This window comes from Hemibagrus wyckioides, linkage group LG07 (genome assembly GCF_019097595.1).
Source record: "Hemibagrus wyckioides isolate EC202008001 linkage group LG07, SWU_Hwy_1.0, whole genome shotgun sequence".
In the NCBI taxonomy this organism is placed as follows: domain Eukaryota; kingdom Metazoa; phylum Chordata; class Actinopteri; order Siluriformes; family Bagridae; genus Hemibagrus; species Hemibagrus wyckioides.
Window position 1 is genome coordinate 22,517,579 of NC_080716.1, and position 20,350 is coordinate 22,537,928.

Here is a 20,350-nt window from a genome sequence, read left to right on the forward strand (position 1 = left end):
GGAGGACTGCATCCATACGTCTCAGCAATGACTCAAATAACTTATTAATAAAGTCATCTGGAATGGCAAAGAATGCATTCTTGCAGGACTCCCAGAGTTCATCAAGATTCTTTGGTTTCATCTTCAATGCCTCCTCCTTCATCTTACCCCAGACATGCTCAATAATGTTCATGTCTGGTGACTGGGCTGGCCAATCCTGGAGCACCTTGACCTTCTTTGCTTTCAGGAACTTTGATGTGGAGGCTGAAGTATGAGAAGGAGCACCATCCTGCTGAAGAATTTGCCCTCTCCTGTGGTTTGGAATGTAATGGGCAGCAAGAATGTCTTGATACCTCAGACTGTTGATGTTGCCATCCACTCTGAAGTTCTCTCGCACGCCCCCATACTGAACATAACCCCAAACCGTGATTTTTCCTCCACCGAGCTTGACTGTTTTCTGTGTGAATCTTGGGTCCATGCAGGTTCCAGTAGGTCTTCTGCAGTATGTGCGACGATTGGGATGCAGTTCAATAGATGATTCATCGGAAAAATCAACCTTCTGCCACTTTTCCACAGTCCATCCTTCCTGCAAGCTGTGGGCCTTGGCAAATGCAACACGATTTTTTAGTTGTCTTCTGTTTAATGCTGGTTTCTGAGCACTAATTCGGCCATTGAGACCACTGCGTGAGAGAATTCGACAAACTGTTCTTGTAGATACAGGGGTTTCTGGTGACCAGTTATGTAGCTCTGCTGCAGTGAAAAAGGGCTGGCCCTGGACTGTCGAACCAACAAACGGTCCTCTCGAACAGTTGTCTTATGGGCCTGTCATGAACTTCACCAGTTTCTTCAAATCTTTTTCTTATCCTCTACACTTGACGTTTAGATACATTAAAGATGTCTGCCACCTCAGGCTCTTGATGATCAGCACTTTGGTCTGTGGTTGAATCTTTGGCATGCTGTCAGGTCAGGATGCATTTCAAATGAAGGTTGGGTGTGCTGGGGTTCTTCTTCTACACACCTGGGAATGTGTTAATTACAGTATTTCACAGGTGATGCTCTAATCTGTGATTGGTTGAATCCTTTAAAGATGTGACAAGACTTTTGTGTAAGTAAAGTCTGACCTTTCTGTCCTAATTAAATAATTAAAAATCATGGCATGATAAGATTTTATTTTGGTAAAATAAGCATAATCTAGAGGGCTTTGTCTTTCATATAAGCCACTTCTGATTCCAAATGATCAACTAGAAGTCAAGTTATTATTTGTTGTTCCTACAACTTGGATAGGCGACAAGACTTTTGTCAGGGTGTGTATACATGAACAGACTCATCATGCAATTCTACTGGGAATTAATGATGATTACAAGAGAAAACAAATCACAATTTGGAGCTCTGTAAACCTCCTGATACTGCTGTAGTGAAGAGATTCAGTCCTTGTTATTATTTTCATCTGGTTTGAGGACACTCTTTTTAATGTGAGACTGTATAAGAGAAAGTGACTGTTACATTGTGTAAATTACTTTCTTTTACTCGTTCAGTCATTTTATCTTCTTGTTTTGTTTCCCGTGCCTTCAGTATTAAAATAAAGCTGGTCATGATCCTCAATGTTTACTGTGTAATATTATAAAGACAGACAATGTGTCACTTTTTTTTTCCTTTTTTTAGTCATAAAAAGCAAAGTAATAACTATCATATTTGAATGCATATCCTGTTTACAGCTGTTATCATTTATTTTCATCTGAAAGTGGTCATTAAGAGGACATGTTTTCATATTCAGATTAGAACCTGATGACCCATCATGCACTGTCTGTGTATTCTGAATCCTTTCAATCAGAACCAGCATTAACTTCTTCAGCAATCTCAGCATCAGTAGCTTGTCTGTTTGATCGGATCACACGGTCCAGCCTTCGCTCCCCACGTGCATCAGTGAGCCTTGGACGTTCATTCGGTTCACCACTGTTCCTTTCTTGGACCACTTTTGATAGATACTGACCACTGAAGACCGGGAACACCCCATAAGAGCTGCAGTTTTGGAGATGCTCTAATCCAATTTGGTCCTTGTCAAACTCAAATCCTTACACTTGCCCATTTTTCCTGCTTCTAACACATCAACTTTAAGGATAAAATGTGCACTTGATGCCTAATATATCCCACCCACTAACAGGAGCCATGATGAGGAGATAATCAGTGTTACTTACTTCACCTGGTACTGCTCATAATGCTATGCCTGATCAGTGTATGTTACTACATGTTCAAGAACTTTAACACTTTTTATTTTGCTCCTGATCCCTCGTTATTACCTGTAAATGTGCAGCTATCTCATATTATAAGTTTGTTTCCAATCAGTTATGTAACATATATTATAGAACTTGATTTAAATATCACCATTGTGTTCCCATGTACCCAGTGTTCCTAATAACCAGTGTTCTCAAGACATTCCACAACAAAAAACCCCTCATAAGAGAGATCAGGGAAAGAAGATATAGGACAAGGTGTGCCGTCTGTCTTGTCTGGAAAAACTGTGAGGTGTAAATACCAAAATTTGATCAGAACAGCTGAATGAAGCACTTGTGTATGTTTGCCTTTCATTCATAATCCTGAGTCTAGTCAAGGCAAGGCACACTGGGCATGAGGTGTGAATAAGCATGAAGTTAATGTTAGATTTCTCTTTTGCAAACCATAAGCCTAAATTTCAATTCAAACTTTATATATAAATATAAATATTTATAAAAAATATTTATATATATATACACACACACTATATATATATATATATATATATATAAAATACAGTATTTGCAGAGCTTTAATAACTCAAATTAAACAAAATGCAAATAACAAATTGTGTTAATGCTTTGGCTAAATAACATTAAGAAATCAGTATTTAGTGGAATAACCCTGATTTGCATGCGTTTTGGCTCCATGCTCTCCACCAGTTTTTCACATTGCTGTTGGGGAACTTTATACCACTCTTTCTGCAAAAAAGCAAACAGCTCAGCTTTGCTTGACGGTTTTGTGACCATCCATCTTCCTCTTGATGACATTCCAGAGGTTTTCAATAGGGTTCAATTCTGGAGATTGGGCAGTGGGCTCTTATTTTTTTTCCAGAGATCGATCGATCGATCTATCTATCTATCTATCTATCTATCTATCTATCTATCTATCTATCTATCTATCTATCTATCTATCTATCTATAGCAAAACAAAAGTCTAAATAATAATATTCAAAATCAGGTTTTTACATGATTACTCACATTTCTGTTGAGTCTATCTCAATATAAAAAGGCTCATAATGTGTAAAGGTTATTAACAAACTATAAACAAATCAGTTCATTCATCCTCTCTATAAAACTTGATCCTTCTCAGTTTGTGATGGATCCTGAACCTAACACTAGGTGTAAGTTATGATTATCTCCAGTGCCACCTGTAATTATGACTTGTATTGACTTGTTCTAAGACTCGTTTTAATACCTACAGGCAACATTGTTGTTACTGAAACTGTACAGTATGTTTTATATGTTTCCACTGGATCTGGATAGAATGAATGGAAAGTGAGGAGGTCCAGGAGCTTTTATTTTGAATCCAGAAAATCTTCAGCGTTTCTGGTTTCACACGTTGAAGATGCGACAAACCAAACTGTGACAGATTGACAACTACGATCTGAGGCAAGTGTACCTACGCTGGCAACTCATTACAGCCTCGTTAACGCGGGCCATCTTTGTTATCCCGGGACAGTGGAGTGTTTCGCCTGAAATCGTCAGCTGTCCTGCTTTCATGCGGCTTCATTCAGATGTCTAGCCATGTTGTTACAGCGGGTTAGCTAGCCACAGAGCTAAAAGCCTTTGTTCCGACTAGCAGATCGATAATGTTAGCTTTTTGGCCCAGATGAGGAATTCTCCATGTAGCTGTACTGTCCCGTGTACAGCAGCATCGCCATGACTTAATGACACTTTTAATAGTTATAGCTCCATAACTGTCATGGCGGTGTAGCGCCTGGTCTGGACAAGAGCTTTAAACCCGTGAAGAATGGGAGATTTAGCTCTTTACGTTAGTAAATCACCGAAGCTTGAAATGTTTGCATTTTGACATTTCAGTTGTTTTACCAACATGAAAGTGTTGCATGAACTCTTTGTACATAATGAACACGGTTTGTTTATATCTTCATCCAGTGAGATAATAAACATTAGCGGTATCATAGCGGTTTATCAGTTATCACCTACATGTGTGTTCATTTCTCAGGTATATAAACTCTCTGACCAAAAACTTGCACTTTTTGACTTTTCGGATCTATTAAATACGATTTCACTCAAATATCACAATGATTTTGGAAATGTTTCAACTAGTTATTTTTGTTTTCTAGTGACTCAGAAAACTTCACTCTTAGAGTTATTTATCCCAGGCTTACGCTACCTATAAGCTTATTATTGCTTCTTCTTTTTTTTATTGTGCTGCCGGTTTATTTTGTTGTGTCTTAGTGTTATTCGTGTTATATTTTCATTCTTTAGCAGGTCGCCATGCAGCAGTGTGAACCCCCGCAGCAGCAGCGCGAGGAAAACCGGAAGCTGGAGGCGCGAGTGAGAGCGGAGGCGGAAACCGGGGACAGCGAGGCGAGTGATGCTTATGAATGTCGGATCTGCGGCTACAAAGCACCGGATGTCTGCGCTCTCAGTCAACATCTGCACTCTGTCCATCCCGTTACTGCTCTGCCCGCCCCGAGCCCAGCAAAAGATGAGGAGAGTAAAGGAGCGCGAGACCAAACCTCAGAGGGACAGAAGAGCCCACCAGCAGGAAATGTGAGTTAGTGCACACATACACTATATTGCCAAAAGTTTTGGGACACTCCTCCAAATCATCAAATTCAGGGGGCCTCTTTATTTCCAGTGAAATAAGGAACTCAGGAAGTCTGGGGATGACCCCTTCCTGTTCCAACATGACTGTACACCAGTGCACAAAGCAATGTCCAGAAAGACATGGATGAGTGAGTTTGGTGTGGAGGAACTTGACTGGCCTGCACAGAGTCCTGACCTCAACCTGATAGAACACCTTTGGGATGAATTAGAGCGGAGACTGCAAGCCAGACCTTCTCGTGAACCAGCTAGACCTGACCTCACGAATGTGCTTCTAGAGGAATGGTCAAAAATTCCCATAACCACACTCCTAAACCTTGTGGAAAGCCTTCCCAGAAGAGTTAAAGCTGTTATAGGTGCACAGAGCGGGCCAACCCCATATAAAATTCATGTGCATGTAAAGCCAGACAACGCAGTTTTGGTCTGGGTCGCAGTCTTCTCCCTAATTCATCCCAAAGGTGTTCTATCAGGTTGAAGTCAGGACTCTGTGCAGGTCAGTCAAGTTCCTCCACACCAAACTCACTCATCCATGTCTATATGGACCTTGCTTTGTGCACTGGTGTACAGTCATGTTGGAACAGGAAGGGGTCATCCCCAAACTGTTCCCACAAAGTTGGGAGCATGAAATTGTTCAAAATGTCTTAGTATGATAAAGCCTTAAGGGTTCCTTTCATTGGCACTAAGGGGCCGAGCCCAACCCCTGAAAAACGACACCAGAATTCAGTGATTTGGAGGGGTGTCCCAAAACCTTTGGCAATAAAGTGTACATCTATACACAAACCTGTGTATGTAAAATATTGTTTGTTTGTTTGTTTTCGAAGAGAAATTCACATCTGGTTATACTGTGAATGTGAAAGTACTCAAGGCACCTCGAAGAAGATTATTTAAAAATAACAGCATGTCCTTGAGCTGAAGTGTATTATTCCTCTTATACTACACGCTGTAAGACATTTCAAAATAGTTAAACTTAGATAAGCTGATTTAATAAGCTGTTTCAACTCACAAGACAGTGGCTTCCTTTAGGTTTGACTCGGTGAAAACTGAATATAATATTCAAAACCTTTTATGACAATTGGAGTTAAAAAGAAGAAATCAGTTCACTTAACTTAATGGGGCTATCATGTTTTATAATGCAGCAATTTATTAACAGTTACATCTTTTTATTTATTAAACAACAAATCCCACATACATTTTATTAACCATCGTTATATATCCATGTTAATGATGTGGGAAGTCTGTGAGGCCAGTTCCTTTTATCTTTTAATTTACTAAAGCAAAATAAACAGCCGTTCCCTCATACGCCTTCAGTTGATCTCATTCTGAATGTTAATAAGAAAGAAAGGGAAAAAATCACAGATGAAACACAAAGTTGTGGCAGAAATACTATATATGATATAGAATATTTATATACTGTCTGACATTGTCCAAAAAAGGATGGGTTACCATTTCAGTCTATTTTATCTCATATTTTCCTTTGAAGTTATACTGTTGGTGTGTTTTTTGTTTGCCATTGTCACCTATAGTTTGCTAATTAGGGATCTGCCTGGATTTCTATATGGCTGCTATGTTGCAATGTCTATTGTCAACAGTGCTATATAAATAAATCTAGTTTTATTGAGCAGCAAGTCAGCTCACTATAGGCTTGTTGCCAGGTGATGTGTGATGCGGTGGGCTTTAAGACTTTATATATTGTTGTTTTTATTGTCAGACAATTGTTATATAAGACAGATATTAGTTCATGCTTCTGTCTGACCTAATCTACAGAGCTTTAATGGTGCATTTAAAATTTATGTAACCTATATTCACATTATTTCCATTTTTCCTTCACAGTCTGAATTTTCCGAAGGGTCCATGTCTTCCTCACCCATGGACTCAGAGGAGACCAGCATAAGTACATGCAATGCAGAGAACCAGGTACAAGCAGCGGAGCAAAAAGAGACTGTGAAAAACACACCTGCTGCTAAAGACAGCCAAAGCATTTCTCCTGCCTCCATTTTGCCTCAGAGGAAAGCCTCATCCTCTTCAGAGTCTACAAAAGGAAGCCAAAGCGAGGACTCAGCCTCCTCAGGCACGTCCGGCCTCAACCAGACGCACTTGGTGTGTCTTCCACTGGTGTCTGAAGGACTGAAGCTGGTGTGGGTGCGTTCCGAGCAGACTAACGAGCTGGATGCAGTATCAGACCTGGTAGAGGCATTTAATGCCTTTCCCTACCCCACAGAGCAGGAGGCCAGTGCTCTAGCACGCCGCTGCTCCCTCTCAGCCGAGCGCGTCAAAGTGTGGTTTATGATGCAGCGCGTCCGCTACGGGATCAGCTGGGCAGACGACGACATCCGGCAGACGCGGCTTAAGCTGCGGCGTCTGCAAAGAATGTCACTCGGGGAAGAGGGTGAGGAAGAAGAAGAGGATTATTTAGCACATGAAGAGAGGACACCTGAGACCCAACAGCAGGGTGTTATACAAGCGCCTGTGACAAACGTATATACGGGTTATGCACACTACACACCACAACCAGTTTTCTCCCAGGATGAAGCCAGTGACTTAAACAGCAGGCAAAACAGCATCATTCCTCAGTACAGCAACGGTGTAGAGACATTTGTTCAGCAGCAAACTGAGAACCAGTGTGTGGCTGATTTTCAGAATGCATCTGTGGACAAAGACCATGCTCAGTTGCCTAGAGATCTAAATCATTTACCTCCTCACGAGCCCAAGGCTGAGAGCTCCAGCACTTATCGAGCTCTGTCCAAATCAGCCGTGGTTTGTGGTCCACCCATAACCCAACAGCGGAAGAAATCCAAAGCACAGCTGATGGCTCTTCGCCGTAGCTTTGTCCAAAAGAACTGGCCGTCTGAGGCTGAAGTGCAGCGGCTACAGCGCGTCACCGGGCTCGGACGACATGAGATCCGGAAGTGGTTTGCTGACAGTCGCTACCAGCTTCGCAGGAGCGGTCGGTCCTGGCTGGCTGAACTGAGCAAGCCGAGTCAGTCACCTGAGCCCTCGGGTAGATTTCAACAACAATTGAACAGCGATGAGTTTCAGGAGGATGGCGAGGCCTCAGGGGTGGGGCTTGACTTTGAGCTCGATGTGGACATGGAGGATCAGCAGGGCCCAGTAGAAGATGGGGTTGGTGAGTCAAACATAAGGAAAGGGGAACAGAGTGAAGAGCCGTCACACAAAGACGGCCAGGCTTCCGTTAAACAGGAGCGACGTGAGATTGCTATCGTCCCTTCTCCATCCCCTGCTTCCTCTTCTCCATCTCCGTCACTCCTTCAAGGCTGGAAAACCAGCCTGGGTCCCGAGCCCAACCTCCGGAAGAAGACATGGGAGCAGTTAAACATGCTGAGGCAGAGCTTCCTGCACTGCCAGTGGCCCACCAGCGAAGACTACACAGTTTTGCAGCAGAAGACAGGACTGACACGGACTGAGATTGTTCAGTGGTACGGAGACACACGCTACCACATTAAACACTCCAACCTGCGCTGGATTCACCCGGACGACCGAGAGCGCGTACGCGCAGGTGTCATGAAGCAGCAGAAGAGAGCGGGGAAAGGGCCCAGGAGCAGGAGATGGACAGAAGGCACAGATCCGAGCTTCAGGTCTAGGAATCCGCAACCCAGTAACGGCACAGGAGAGAGTGAGGCGAAGTCATGGGACGCATTATACAAGACAGCTTCCTCAGTACTGCCAGGGGGTGAACTTTGACCCTGGAGAATTTTTAGATTAAATGTTAAAGAGTATTTAGAATAGCAGGAAAGTAGAGGCTGGACTCTACATTGCTGCCAAATGCTGTATTTCATGAAGAGGTTTTTTTTGTTATTTTTTTTAGTTTTTATTTTATTTTATGGTCTCTCATGTTCTCATGTCCAGTGTTTCTCACCACTAATGGATTGTTGCATTAATATAATCCAGTGCCTCGTCAGGACCTTTAATACACAAATATTTATGTATTTAGTTTTGTCTATCTGAGCAGTTTCATTTAAGCTGAAATTATTTATGATAACACTAAAAAAAAAAAGAAAAAAAAAAAGAAAGAAAGAAAGAAAGCGAAAGGAAGATGTTCAGAGCGATTAGCAGAACACAAGCACTGGGTGAAACTGCTGTTTTCATGTGTAGCATTTCAGTGTTCAACAGGATAGGAGCGTGCGTAGAAATTAGTTTCAGGTCTTTTTTGATGCACATTTCAGATGTTTATTTTAAAAGAATAACTGACTTTTAGTGTATTAACATGGTTCAGATCTTCCAGACCATGAATCCTTTAAAGTGTTGCTTTTAAAAGAACAGTGGGTGTGAAAACTATTTTAAATGGTTTTAAGAGAATTATTTTACATCCGGTTCTTATATGTTAATTATTGCTTATTTCCGTTATAATTTATTTAGACCCAGGACCACAATCCAACAGAAACAGGCTTGAATGATGCATTTGATATTCTATGCATTTAATTATTATTTAGTTGACTAGAAAATTCCTTTACTGCTTTTGAAGATTTTTGTACCTATTTCTAGAAAATGTTTTTTCCCTTGGTTACAATGACATTTTAACTCAATAAAGTGGACTTCAGGATTTTTTTTTTCTTATTAGTATATTTGAATTGGGCTGACACAGTGCATATTTACAAGAGGGCTGTATGAAATGGAGAAAAATTGCGTAGCGTGATTGCTTTACTGTGCCATCACTATATATTAAAACAATCCAATGATGCTGTGATGTATCAGAGTTACAGACTGACCGAGAAATATTTTTTATATCACCCCAAAACATTAATAAACAAAAAAACTATGGTTTGTTAAAGAGCATCTTTGATATGAATATTGCACAAGCCAATAATATCATAGTGATTAACACAGCAGTATAACTATCATTTACAGACATTTTTAATTCTATAATTGAAATGATTCATATTTACAGTCACATTTAACAGGTCTGCACACTGATGAGATAAACCTGTTAATGTTGCATTTCTATATTGAATGACCCTGAGAGGATAGACAAAGAACGATGTTGTTGAACTGTTAAGATGAATTGCATTTTGCAAAACAAGAGCAGCAAGTCAGTTCCAGTATTCTGCCTGAATCTGGCGAGCACCGTGAGCTTGCAGGAAGTCCGCTCCTTGTATGATTCGGCGAATCACGGTGGCAGACGTGATTAACATGTGACCTGCTGCATGGAGTACGGTGGAGATCAGTCTGAGGGCCTCTCTGTTGTAAGGACATAGGGAAACAATATGAGACATCAATTATAGTGATTTTAACAATGGACACTGTCTCAAAGCAGCATTACAGAAATATAAAAATTTCAGAATAAAAATTAAAGATTTATTTATTTTATAATTATCCCTAAGTCTTCTGCTTAGTTGAATACGAAAGCATTTGCAAATTGAATGGACTGTTTTTACTATAGGACAAAAAATAATCCTGCTTTCTTTTACCCCAATATTACCTGGAAAATAAATGTATACCTGCAGCTTATAATATTGTGGCTATAAAGCTACTCAGTGTGAAGAACACAGCAACCTGTCCTCATGTTGCAATCTGTTGCCAAATCAAAGTTTGCATCGTTTAACTGTATGCTAACCGCAACTGCCAAACTTTAGGATAAACAGCACATTCAAAACACACACACATACACACAACAGTTTCAGAGTCAACAACAGCCCCTGTCCCTCTTACCTAAGCACCTTCTTTGGCCCCAGACATTGGAAGTCAGCGCTGACCGAGTACAGACCCTGGAATGTGGCCTTCACACTTAGAGAACCAAAAATATCCTTAGGGTTCAGACGATAAAGGTCAAAGGTCACTCGGGCGATGTCACGACCAGTGCGGGGTTTGTTGTCAGCAGGTTTGACACTGCTGCCTCTATGGCCTAACTGTCAGTGAGAAGCTTGTTTAGAAATAAGCAGCAGTACATACAGTGAGTATATGTCAAATGCACACACACACATACACACTAAACATTCAATAGGCTAAACTGTTTTCCCTTCAGAGGTAACACAGAGTGAAATGTGATTGCTAGGACGACTGATCAGACGCTGTTATTATCAGCATATCAGCAGTATATATAACACATATACACACACACACACACACATACAGGATGTGGTCTCCAGGTCTGTCCCGGCTCCAAGGCCATAAGCACTGTGTTGTCTGGCAGGGCCAAGAGGAACTCCTCTGAGTCCACTTCAGTGCCATCTTCCTCACACACTAGAGACAGCAGCGTAGAAATGAGCAGAGTCTGGGCTGCCTAACATACACACACAATGTTTAACAGTACATTATGAATAGACAGCAATCTTAGGAAAACAGGTTATACACAGCCCTTAATGGCTATTTACTTCATGTATTTACAATCATGCAAAAGAGTATTTCCAGTGAGAAACCAAGAAGCCGTTTAACTTTTCTTATACGGTTTTGTCCAGTTGACTATACTTGTATTTTGTATCATTTATTTGATTCATCATGGTTTCTAGCTTGAGAAACCATTATACTTTACCTCCCTTTTTCCACTATGAGCCCTAATCCCATTTATTATAAAGTAATATATAGGGACTCTTTACTCACCCTTTCCTTCAGCTCCTCTAAGTCTGAGGCAGTGAGCCCCTTTCTGGTCTCTCTGTTCCACGAGCAAACTCTAAAAGGCCTCTGAGGTGCAGACCACACACGCCGAGACACTGACCTAACACACGGGTGATCAAAATGGGACAGAAAATAATTCCTCAGTTATGTAATAAATGGAAAATAACTGACTACTGACTTTAAAAAAACGTGAGACTTAACAAGCTATTCCCCAAACACACTGTACAGTACGATGTGACAACAATCACTGTGTATACAGTACAGATGTATGGACTGAAACTGTTTAACATACAGTGCAATATCTACATCATGACTTTGAACACAAAGCTAGACAGATTTATTGATTTTTATTAGTTAGTAGTATTAAGATTACTTAAAACGGAGTGCAGAATTAACAGAAAGTGTAGTTAAATGTACACACTGCGATAACTAAAGCAACTCAAAGCCATTAGCTTACTTACTTAATCAGTGAGGATGTTGTTTCCATCTTGAAAAGTTCAGAGACTTAAATTCCCTGTAAACACATACACATAGTATTTAGTCCTTAGATTCTACTTTTCTTTCTAATAGGAAGTGCTGGTGTGTGTTAGCTGACTTGCCCTGATGCCTCCTCTATATCTATGGACTTTGTCCTGACCTGAAAGATTCATACAGAGGTGTAATCGGACAAAGTCCTCTATCTGATAGTGCTGAGATTGGAGGATTGAAATACATAAACATCTAGGAACTGATGATTTAATAGTTAATTTATGATTATCATATAAGACAAATACAGTAGATCAAATCATAGGCTTAAGATTTGCACATCACGTAGCAATGTAAAAGTATCCTAGATCGATTTTAGTGTATTTCAGACTGAAGAAGTGTACCTGGTGTGTTGTTTCATGATGTAATGTGTCAGCTCGACCAGGGTTAGTGATTAGGGTTAGATCTACATGGGGAGTTAAATCACATGTGCTCAATTAGATTATAGCCAGAGAACTTTTCACTATTACACAAGTCACTACTCAGCTAATTACAGCAGATATTTACTTAACTAATCATGGCTGAGGCTTGTTTCGTGGCTGGGTGATGTCCCAGAAATGTTTAGAAATCATTTCATGCTTGTGAAATTAAAACCTGATAAAAATAAGGGAAACATTTCATCAAAATATAGTAAAACATACTCTATAGTTTATAGTGTAACATTTTATATATATAGAATATATATACTGATCAGGCATAACATTATGAGCAGTGACAGGAGAAGTGAACCTGTTAGTGGGTGGGATATATTATGCAGCAAGTCAACATTTTGTCCTCAAAGTTGATGTGTTAGAAGCAGGAAAAATGGGCAAGCGTAAGGATTTGAGTGAGTTTGACAAGGGCCAAATTGTGATGGCTAGACCACTGGATCAGAGCATCTCCAAAACTGCAGCTCTTGTGGGGTGTTCCCGGTCTTCAGTGGTCAGTATCTATCAAAAGTGGTCCAAGGAAGGAACAGTGGTGAACCAGATACAGGGTCATGGGTGGTCAAGGCTCATTGATGTACGTGTGGAGAGAAGGCCCATGTCATCCGATCCAACAGACGAGCTACTGTTGCTCAAACTGCTGATGAAGTTAATGCTAGTTCTGATAGAAAGGTGTCCGAATACACAGTGATTCACAGTTTGTTGTGTTTTGGCAGGGAAATGGGGACCAACACAATATTAGGCAGGTGGTCATGATGTTATGCCTGGTCACTATAATACTGGTATTACTATAATACTAACTGTTACATTTTTATCTTTGTAAAATTTCACTGATATTGCTGCTTGGAACAAATGTCTGAACATCACAAGACACGTTGACTCAATGTTTTATGTCAGATGGGTCAGGGCTGTTTTGGCAGCAAAAGGGAGACCAACACAATATTCGGTCAGTGTGTAGATAGATAGATAGATGTGTGTGTGTGTGTGTGTGTGTGTGTGTGTGTGTGTTTGTGTGCGTGTTACATTATATATATATGTTTCATTTTTATTTTTGAAACTAAATCGAAACGGTGCATCTATTTCTTTAATATCCCTCTTCCTTTCAAACAGTCGATAACTTATTCATAAACCACAGACCGGAAGTGTAGTCAATAATCTAAACTCCCAAAAAACAAGTGCACTACAATATCGGAGTCACGCGTTGATTGGAACGCGCCCGGATGTGTGAGCTTTTTACACGGAAATAGTTCCTGCTGTTATTTTGGCGCGGCGCGAAAAAGCAGCCAAGAAAAGTCTGCAATGTTTACAGTCATCATCTGCTTTAGTCTGCTTTAAACTAATATACTGGCGTTTAACATTAGTTTGTGAGCGATTGTCATTTAGACTTTAAACGTTGGAATAAAATCGATGTTATTTTAATAAATCGGAGAATATTTTTGAAAGCGCCAGATATTTGACAGCCGCGACATGAGATCGGGAACAACACAACGCATTAAAAACAACAACACCGGTATGTCTTCTTTTAAATGGCTCCGTATTATAAAATAGATGAAGGATATAATTCTTATTTGGTGTAAATAATTGCTTCCTTTGCTCAGAATGACACTTCAGTAGCTCCTGAGATGAGAGGTTGTCCATATCAGTTAGAAACAGAGTATAACAGTGTCATATCAGGCATGAAAGCTTCAGTATCAAAGTTTTCAGCTATTAGAGTTTCATAATAATGTTTTAAGAAGTGTATTTTTTATCATGATCAAGTTAATGTGTCTCTTAAGACCACCTAATAATCACACTCTAGATCATTCAAACCAGATGTCAACATTCTGGTCAACTTGTTGAGCAAAATACAAAAGACAAAATGGTCACCACCGAAGACCGAAATGGTCATCACACTTACTCATCATGTTTGGTGATCTGTGTAGATTTATATTTACGGCATTTGGTAGATACTCTTATCCAGAGCCACTTCAAGAAGTGCTTTTTGACATTTGAAGTTAACTAGTTCACAGACTAAGAATACAGACAGTGAAAAACTCTGCCAAGGAGATCATACAGCAAGCAAAAGACCCACATCTTCCTGAAAACTAGCACTTAAAAATTAGTTTTTAAGTGCTAGTTTTCAGGAAGATGTGGGTCTGTAGACGTCGTTTGTTGCTGTTCAGACATCTAGGGCAAGTTTATTCCATCCTCTAGGTACCAGAACAGAGAAAAGTCCTGACTCATACCTTCCTTCTCATTGGGAGATGGTGCTTTTTTTTCCATCTTGCATTTTAAATAAACTAAAAGCTTCAGGGGTTTACAGAGAACTGACTCAGTTACTTTGAGTGTAACGGCATCAATTAGAGCTCTCATATCAGTTCTGTTTAATTTCTTCTTCCAATCAGATGAACCTTTGCCCATTGCTTCACTTCGGCTTCTGGCCCCTCCACTGAGACTGGTCTCTGCGGCCATGTGGAAAGTGATGCAGCAGCGGGATGCGATGCTCTATGGAAAGCTGGAGGAGTTTGTGACGTCAGTATCAGAGACTGTACCTGGATTGCTAAGTTATCGACATCAGGCCAAGCTGAGCGTGGGTCTGCGGGCACGGGTGAGTTTAAGTGCATGAGTCTGAGTGCATGTATGAAGTGTAGCAGCTCATTGTACTGAGACAACAAACAACACAAGTCTGTTCGTCACTTCAGTGTGTTTCTTATGTGTCCTCTACTGATCCTTGTTATCAGATTGTTTTTTATTTATCTACTATTTACAAGGACTCAGGTAGAGAGTCTAATCTCAGATTGTAGTTGATCTTGCTGTGTTTGTGTTATTGCTGTAGTTGATCCTGGAGCAGCTCCGTGAGGCCCAGTCTTCTGACGCTGAGCTCATTCTCTCCCAGCTAGAGAGACTTCGTGCTCCTGCCCTACCCAACAGTAAAGTGAGTGACTTTAACCTTCCTCTCTCTGTCTTCTTGCCTTTTTCACTTAGATTTAGACATCCTGTTTTTTTTGCCCTTATTACATCACAGTTCTCAAATGTTTTGCAGCCACAAATTGAAATAAATTCCAGGTTCCTCCTTACATTCAAAGATTTGCCTCATTATTTTGTGAAACACTGCTTTCCACAATAATAACATTTCATAATTATGCCATGCTGCTGCTCAAAAGTAGGCCATGACTGTGTGAGCAAGGTTCAGTTCATTTATATTTGTATAGAGCTTTTAACAATGGTCATTATCACAAAGCAGCTTAAGATAAATGTACAAATTCAGGATATACGTTTTTCTATATTATGACAATTATTTGTATAAACAGCTTCTGTAAGATTTAAAGATTTTTCACAAGATTTTTGAAAATAAAAGAAAAAGAAGAAAGCAGTGCAGCTAGAACGATATGACAACGTTGCATAGTACTGAAAGCTCTCGCTTTTTTTTCTGCCATTTGTAGAGAATCCGGTCTGATCAGAAAGTGGAGATGGCTGTGAAGAACTTTCACACACTTGTGCAGACTCTGCTCGAGAAGCCAGCAGAGAGAGAGCAGTTCTTCAAGGTGAGACTCTTGTTATTTATGGATTATTGATCAGCAATTGCTAATCTTTCTCTCTGATGGCATTGTTCTCTTTCTTTGGTTTCTTTTCTCTCTCATTTAAAGACATATGTACATAGGATTGACTCAGTTTATTTCATTTTTTTTAATTCAATACTTCAGGAGGAGTTTAACTCTCAGTACGGGCCTCAGTATGACTCTGCACTGGAGAAACTACTGTGGGAGTTTCTGACCAGACTGGACCAGCTGCTTCCTGTCCCAGATCTGGCTCAGGTTTGACTCTGTGTTGTTGTTTTTTTGTTTTTTTTAATCATGAGTTTAACTTTGTATTGTCTGTGGCTGATTTTGCATAATTAATTTAGTCATTATTTCAGTACTTAGCCATATTCAAGGTGAACAAACTCTCAATGAACAAGTTAATGTGGGAAAAAGAAGTGATTGCCTTTCTGGTTAAAAACTTTTCTTTTCTTTCCTTTCTCATGCTTTCTAGATGAGTTCATTTATGTCAAAAAACAGGATCATCACACTTTTGGTTTTTGCCAGGACATTGTGAAAAAAAAAGCTTGCTCTAGCATAGTCACTGCTTTGGTAGTGGATTTATTAAGCAACTCTTTAACATCTGCCATGATTCACATGCACATGATTCCCTTGGATCTAGTTTTATGTGTTATTTAAGTGATTTAATCCCTCAGGCCTTCACTGGATCATACTGAATAGTTGGTATGGAATTTCATCAGCATTTATTATTACCTAGTATCAAAACACAGCTTGAGTATCCTACAGTTAAACCTACAGGTGATGTCCTCTATGTTTCAGACTGTATCGTGGCTTACTGCAGCTCCAGCTGTTCTGGAGGAGTGTGCACGCTCTGCGTCTCAGCCGCAACTCCTCAGGACTCTACTGCAGCACGAGAAATGCCTCGGACACCTGGACTCCACAGGTAACAACAGTGACAACAGCAATAATATGTGCTCAGCTTTGTAACTTTTTCACTTCTGCCTCTTTTTCCTCATTCAATCTCTTTGGCTAAAAACACACTTCTCTGTTTCAGCATCCGTTCCCTCCTCCTTTGGGGACTCCATCCTCTCCTCGCTTTCCCTCCCTCTCTCAGGAAAAGTGCGAGACAGCAACCAATCAGGATCCACTCCCACACCGAACATGATCCCAAGCCCCTCCTCATCAACACAAAAATCCATCAAGAGGCATGCGAGAGGATCTGTGTCCCACATCTCACCTGTAATTGGCTCAATATCAACTGCAGACATCCCACGTGCAGCTTCAACCAATCAGAATGTAGAACCTCTTTCAGAAAAGGACAGCGATGAAGATACAGAGAGTTCTATTTACACAAGGGTCAAATCGAGGTCCGGTCAGAAGAGTGCGATTTTAGAGAAAAGTCCAAATGAGGAGCACTGTGCGACGAGCAGTGAAGTCGAAGAGGAGGATGAATCTCAAACCAGACCAATGAGAAGAAGTAGTAGAAAGAGTGGTGCAAAAGCAAAACAAAGCACAAGGAGCGGTGACAAAATGATGGATTTGGGACAGAAGATGAAAAGAAAAGATAGCAGCAAGACACCTCGGAGAAATCGCCAGGAAACAAGGTCACAAAAAGAGTCAGGTCTTCATGCTGACTTTGCTTCCTGTATGAAACGTCAGCTTCAAGTCATCATTCCAAGACTGGAACTAAAATCATCTACTCAAACGGTGAACACCTCGACCAGTGAGGAACATACTACAGTGTCTCCAAGAAAACCTGCCACTGAGGGCGGGTCTGCAGTGAGATGTGTCGATGCTGGGAACCGAAAGAGGAAGCTCAGCCTCTCGGAGACTCCTGAGAAGAACCTGAGCGGCAAAGTTGATCAGCAGTGAGAGAGACTCCCTAAATACGAATGCACTATACATAGATGAATATTCACTAATGTCAGAGATAAAATAGAGGTCTTGTGACTAATACAAGTTCAGTAATGTTTCTATAGGAATGTGAAATAAACATTGTTTGGTATATTTCAGTAATATTTGGGTTTTCTTTTTATGTAGAGTATATGCTGGCTCTCCTTGCATCCCCACACTCACGTCTTTCAGGATGGAAAACTCAGGTAACGTAAACATAATCGTAGTTATGAGTTAGATCTCAGCTGGAATCAACATTTGTGGAAATGAATCATTAAGAACTAAAAATGTCGGACATGCACTTTGGGTGGAAAAGACCTGAAACTCAGAAATGTATTTGAAAATATTTGAGATGTGTTTAGTGATTCTGGTACCAGCTTTTTTGTTCATTTTGTAGTTTTTCTATTCGGCGTCATATTGCTAGCACAGTTACGCTGACTCCCTGTGATGGCTAGCAGGTTTCACAGTTATCTCCTACAGAGAAAAGAGCAAGATTTTCTTTTCTCACACACCAACGGTTTGCATCATAATTATAAGAAGTCCAGTGTATAAGTAGTAAAGACAACGATGAGTTACAGCAGAGACTCGGCTCAGTAGTCTACGATCTACGTGATGACAAGCAGGATGGTGTGGACATTTATATTAGAATGAAACTGAATTTGGAGAAGCTTATCTGTTTCAGCAGAGTGCGCAGTAGAGGAGGTAAGAGATCTGGACAGAATAAAAGACTAAAACGCTGCCGCATCACTTGCTTTAGGTAGGGATGAATTCCCACAGCTGCCACTAGCCGTCTACATTCAGTTGCATTGTGGGTAATGTAGAAAACCAAAATGAAATAGTCCAAATTGTATAAAAAATTTAAACTGAAAAAAATTCATCTGGCAATTGAATCATAAATTAAAGTCTTTTGCACAGGTGAAGATACCAGAGGGCACAGTGGTTAGCATGTTTGCATCACATCTCCAGGGTTGAGAGTTGTGGAGGTTGTATCTTCTCCCTGTGCTTCAGAGTTTTCCTCAGGATACTCAGGTTTCATCTACCAGACCTAAGACATGTGCTGCAGGCTGATTGCCATCCTATAAATTATCTGTAGTGTGTGATTGGGTCAGAAGGTGTGCGTTTTTGCCCTGCAGTGGGTTAGTACCCTGTCCAGGGTGTCCTGTACTGTGTGTTCCGAACCACCTGGAATAGACTCCAGGCTCCCTGCAACCCTGTGTAGGATAAACAGTACAGGAAAGAGATGGATGGAAGATTTTTAAATATATATATTGATATGCAGGTCATTCAGGATGAATTCTTTGTCTTCTGCTTTCTTGCACATTATTTTCAGGTGACCTCATACGCTACGAATGTCCTCACAGCTTTTTCCCCTCTGTTGCATTATTAATCAACCTCACAATCAGTTTGCATGGCCTTTTCCTGTAATGATCATTAATGATGGCTTTATCAGTTGTTTTGTTACTGTTGTATATAATTTGGTTGTGTCTGGCTGTAAAGTTATATTCAGGACATATACTGAGGGCAGCACATCAGTAATAACAATTATCGGTTGTGCAGAAGTCTGTGAATGTTTGTCAAGTCGCACATCTGTTCTCTCTGGTTGTCCTTGGGCCAGTGCTATTTTTAAACTGCAACTCATTGTGGAGTTTGTGGAATTTAATCTTGGAAAAGAAGAGTTTGTGATTTTATTAACTGTCTGCATCCTGGGTGGGTGAATTATTATAAAAGAAATGAAAACTTACATAAAACTAACCCTGCTCTCCCACTTTTTTTTTTCTTTTACAAAGGGTGGGGTGGAGATAAGGGGGTAAAGTTCATTTAAAGGCCAAAGACTCAAACAAAATTAAACAAAGAAAGAGCCATTTCACAGTGTCTTCTTTTTTTTTTACTGTATCTCTAATGTTTTCTTTTCCGTTTCTTTCAGATACGGCTTCTCCTGTAACTCACTCCACAGATGACGTTATTGTAGATTCAGAAGATGAAGCCTCTGAGAAATTTAAAGGAAGGGTTAGTACATTTCTTGTGTATATGCATGCTAAGCATCTGGTAAAACAGTGATCTAAAAAATCTAAGAATTATACTATCATGTTAATAGTAATAATTATAGTAATAAAGATAATAATAGTGATGTTTTTTATTCTTATAGCTGTTTACAAAGCGATACTGCAAGACAAAGAGCGACACGTATATTCCCACTTTACATGAATTCTGGACTCCTGCCTTCTTCCGCCGTGACCACCTCTCTCCAGGAAACGGGTGCAGATGAGGTTCGGTTTAATGACCATTCACCTGGTTTACAAACGCTTACTACCCTAATGTCGCATTATTTCCTGTTTTTAAATAAATGTTCATAGATGTTGTTTATACATGTAGGCATTCCCAATGTCACCCTGTTCAAGTTTTTCTATTTATACATTAGATCAGCATTAATAAATATGCTCCATAACTTTTTAATTTTCCTGAAATAAATGAGTCCTGAGTGAGACTAGCTATGTTTATTTATGCATGATTTAGTCTAGTTGTTTTTTGTTTTTTTTTACACATATATATTAATATAATAATGTTGGATACTACCTATGTAAAATGTTGTTTAATAATA

The 20,350-nt window shown here is 40.1% G+C and overlaps 3 protein-coding genes across 5 annotated transcripts; 2 read left to right on the forward strand and 1 right to left on the reverse strand.

Moving 5' to 3' along the window:
* Positions 1 to 3,265: 3,265 nt before the first annotated feature.
* homezb (homeobox and leucine zipper encoding b) lies at positions 3,266 to 9,430 on the forward strand. 3 transcript variants are annotated; one of them, XM_058394193.1, is made up of 3 exons: positions 3,266 to 3,641; positions 4,485 to 4,769; positions 6,654 to 9,430. In XM_058394193.1, the coding sequence occupies exons 2-3, from the start codon at positions 4,491 to 4,493 to the stop codon at positions 8,520 to 8,522; spliced, it is 2,148 nt and encodes a 715-aa protein (XP_058250176.1). In that variant the 5' UTR covers positions 3,266 to 3,641; positions 4,485 to 4,490; the 3' UTR covers positions 8,523 to 9,430. The 3 variants fall into 3 exon arrangements, with proteins under 3 accessions (XP_058250176.1, XP_058250175.1, XP_058250174.1); XM_058394192.1 differs by having other exon boundaries at positions 3,267 to 3,641; positions 4,482 to 4,769; XM_058394191.1 differs by lacking the exon at positions 3,266 to 3,641 and adding an exon at positions 3,655 to 4,215 and having other exon boundaries at positions 4,482 to 4,769.
* Positions 9,431 to 9,852: 422 nt separating this feature from the next.
* Positions 9,853 to 12,008, reverse strand: cideb (cell death inducing DFFA like effector b). The gene is made up of 5 exons (XM_058394194.1): positions 11,852 to 12,008; positions 11,376 to 11,490; positions 10,909 to 11,058; positions 10,488 to 10,684; positions 9,853 to 10,016 (listed from the first exon to the last, which is right to left on the reverse strand). The coding sequence occupies exons 1-5, from the start codon at positions 11,875 to 11,877 to the stop codon at positions 9,869 to 9,871; spliced, it is 636 nt and encodes a 211-aa protein (XP_058250177.1). The 5' UTR covers positions 11,878 to 12,008; the 3' UTR covers positions 9,853 to 9,868.
* Positions 12,009 to 13,576: 1,568 nt separating this feature from the next.
* Positions 13,577 to 20,323, forward strand: tinf2 (TERF1 (TRF1)-interacting nuclear factor 2). The gene is made up of 10 exons (XM_058395748.1): positions 13,577 to 13,850; positions 14,725 to 14,927; positions 15,156 to 15,254; positions 15,763 to 15,864; positions 16,024 to 16,134; positions 16,678 to 16,801; positions 16,913 to 17,726; positions 17,899 to 17,957; positions 19,676 to 19,758; positions 19,898 to 20,323. The coding sequence occupies exons 1-10, from the start codon at positions 13,808 to 13,810 to the stop codon at positions 20,015 to 20,017; spliced, it is 1,758 nt and encodes a 585-aa protein (XP_058251731.1). The 5' UTR covers positions 13,577 to 13,807; the 3' UTR covers positions 20,018 to 20,323.
* Positions 20,324 to 20,350: the final 27 nt, after the last annotated feature.

Bases quoted from the DNA above. Each gene is read 5' to 3' on its own strand.
- homezb (XM_058394191.1), top strand. From the start codon at position 4,084: ATGAAAGTGTTGCATGAACTCTTTGTACATAATGAACACGGTTTGTTT. The intron at 4,216-4,481 runs GTATATAAACTC...TTCATTCTTTAG, and splicing joins CATGTGTGTTCATTTCTCAG to CAGGTCGCCATGCAGCAGTG. The intron at 4,770-6,653 runs GTGAGTTAGTGC...TTTCCTTCACAG, and splicing joins AGAGCCCACCAGCAGGAAAT to TCTGAATTTTCCGAAGGGTC.
- cideb (XM_058394194.1), bottom strand. From the start codon at position 11,877: ATGGAAACAACATCCTCACTGATTAA. The intron at 10,685-10,908 runs GTATGTGTGTGT...TCTCACTGACAG, and splicing joins AGACCTGGAGACCACATCCT to TTAGGCCATAGAGGCAGCAG. The intron at 10,017-10,487 runs GTAAGAGGGACA...TCCTTACAACAG, and splicing joins GGGCCAAAGAAGGTGCTTAG to AGAGGCCCTCAGACTGATCT.
- tinf2 (XM_058395748.1), top strand. From the start codon at position 13,808: ATGAGATCGGGAACAACACAACGCATTAAAAACAACAACACCG. The intron at 13,851-14,724 runs GTATGTCTTCTT...TCTTCCAATCAG, and splicing joins CATTAAAAACAACAACACCG to ATGAACCTTTGCCCATTGCT. The intron at 14,928-15,155 runs GTGAGTTTAAGT...TTATTGCTGTAG, and splicing joins GCGTGGGTCTGCGGGCACGG to TTGATCCTGGAGCAGCTCCG.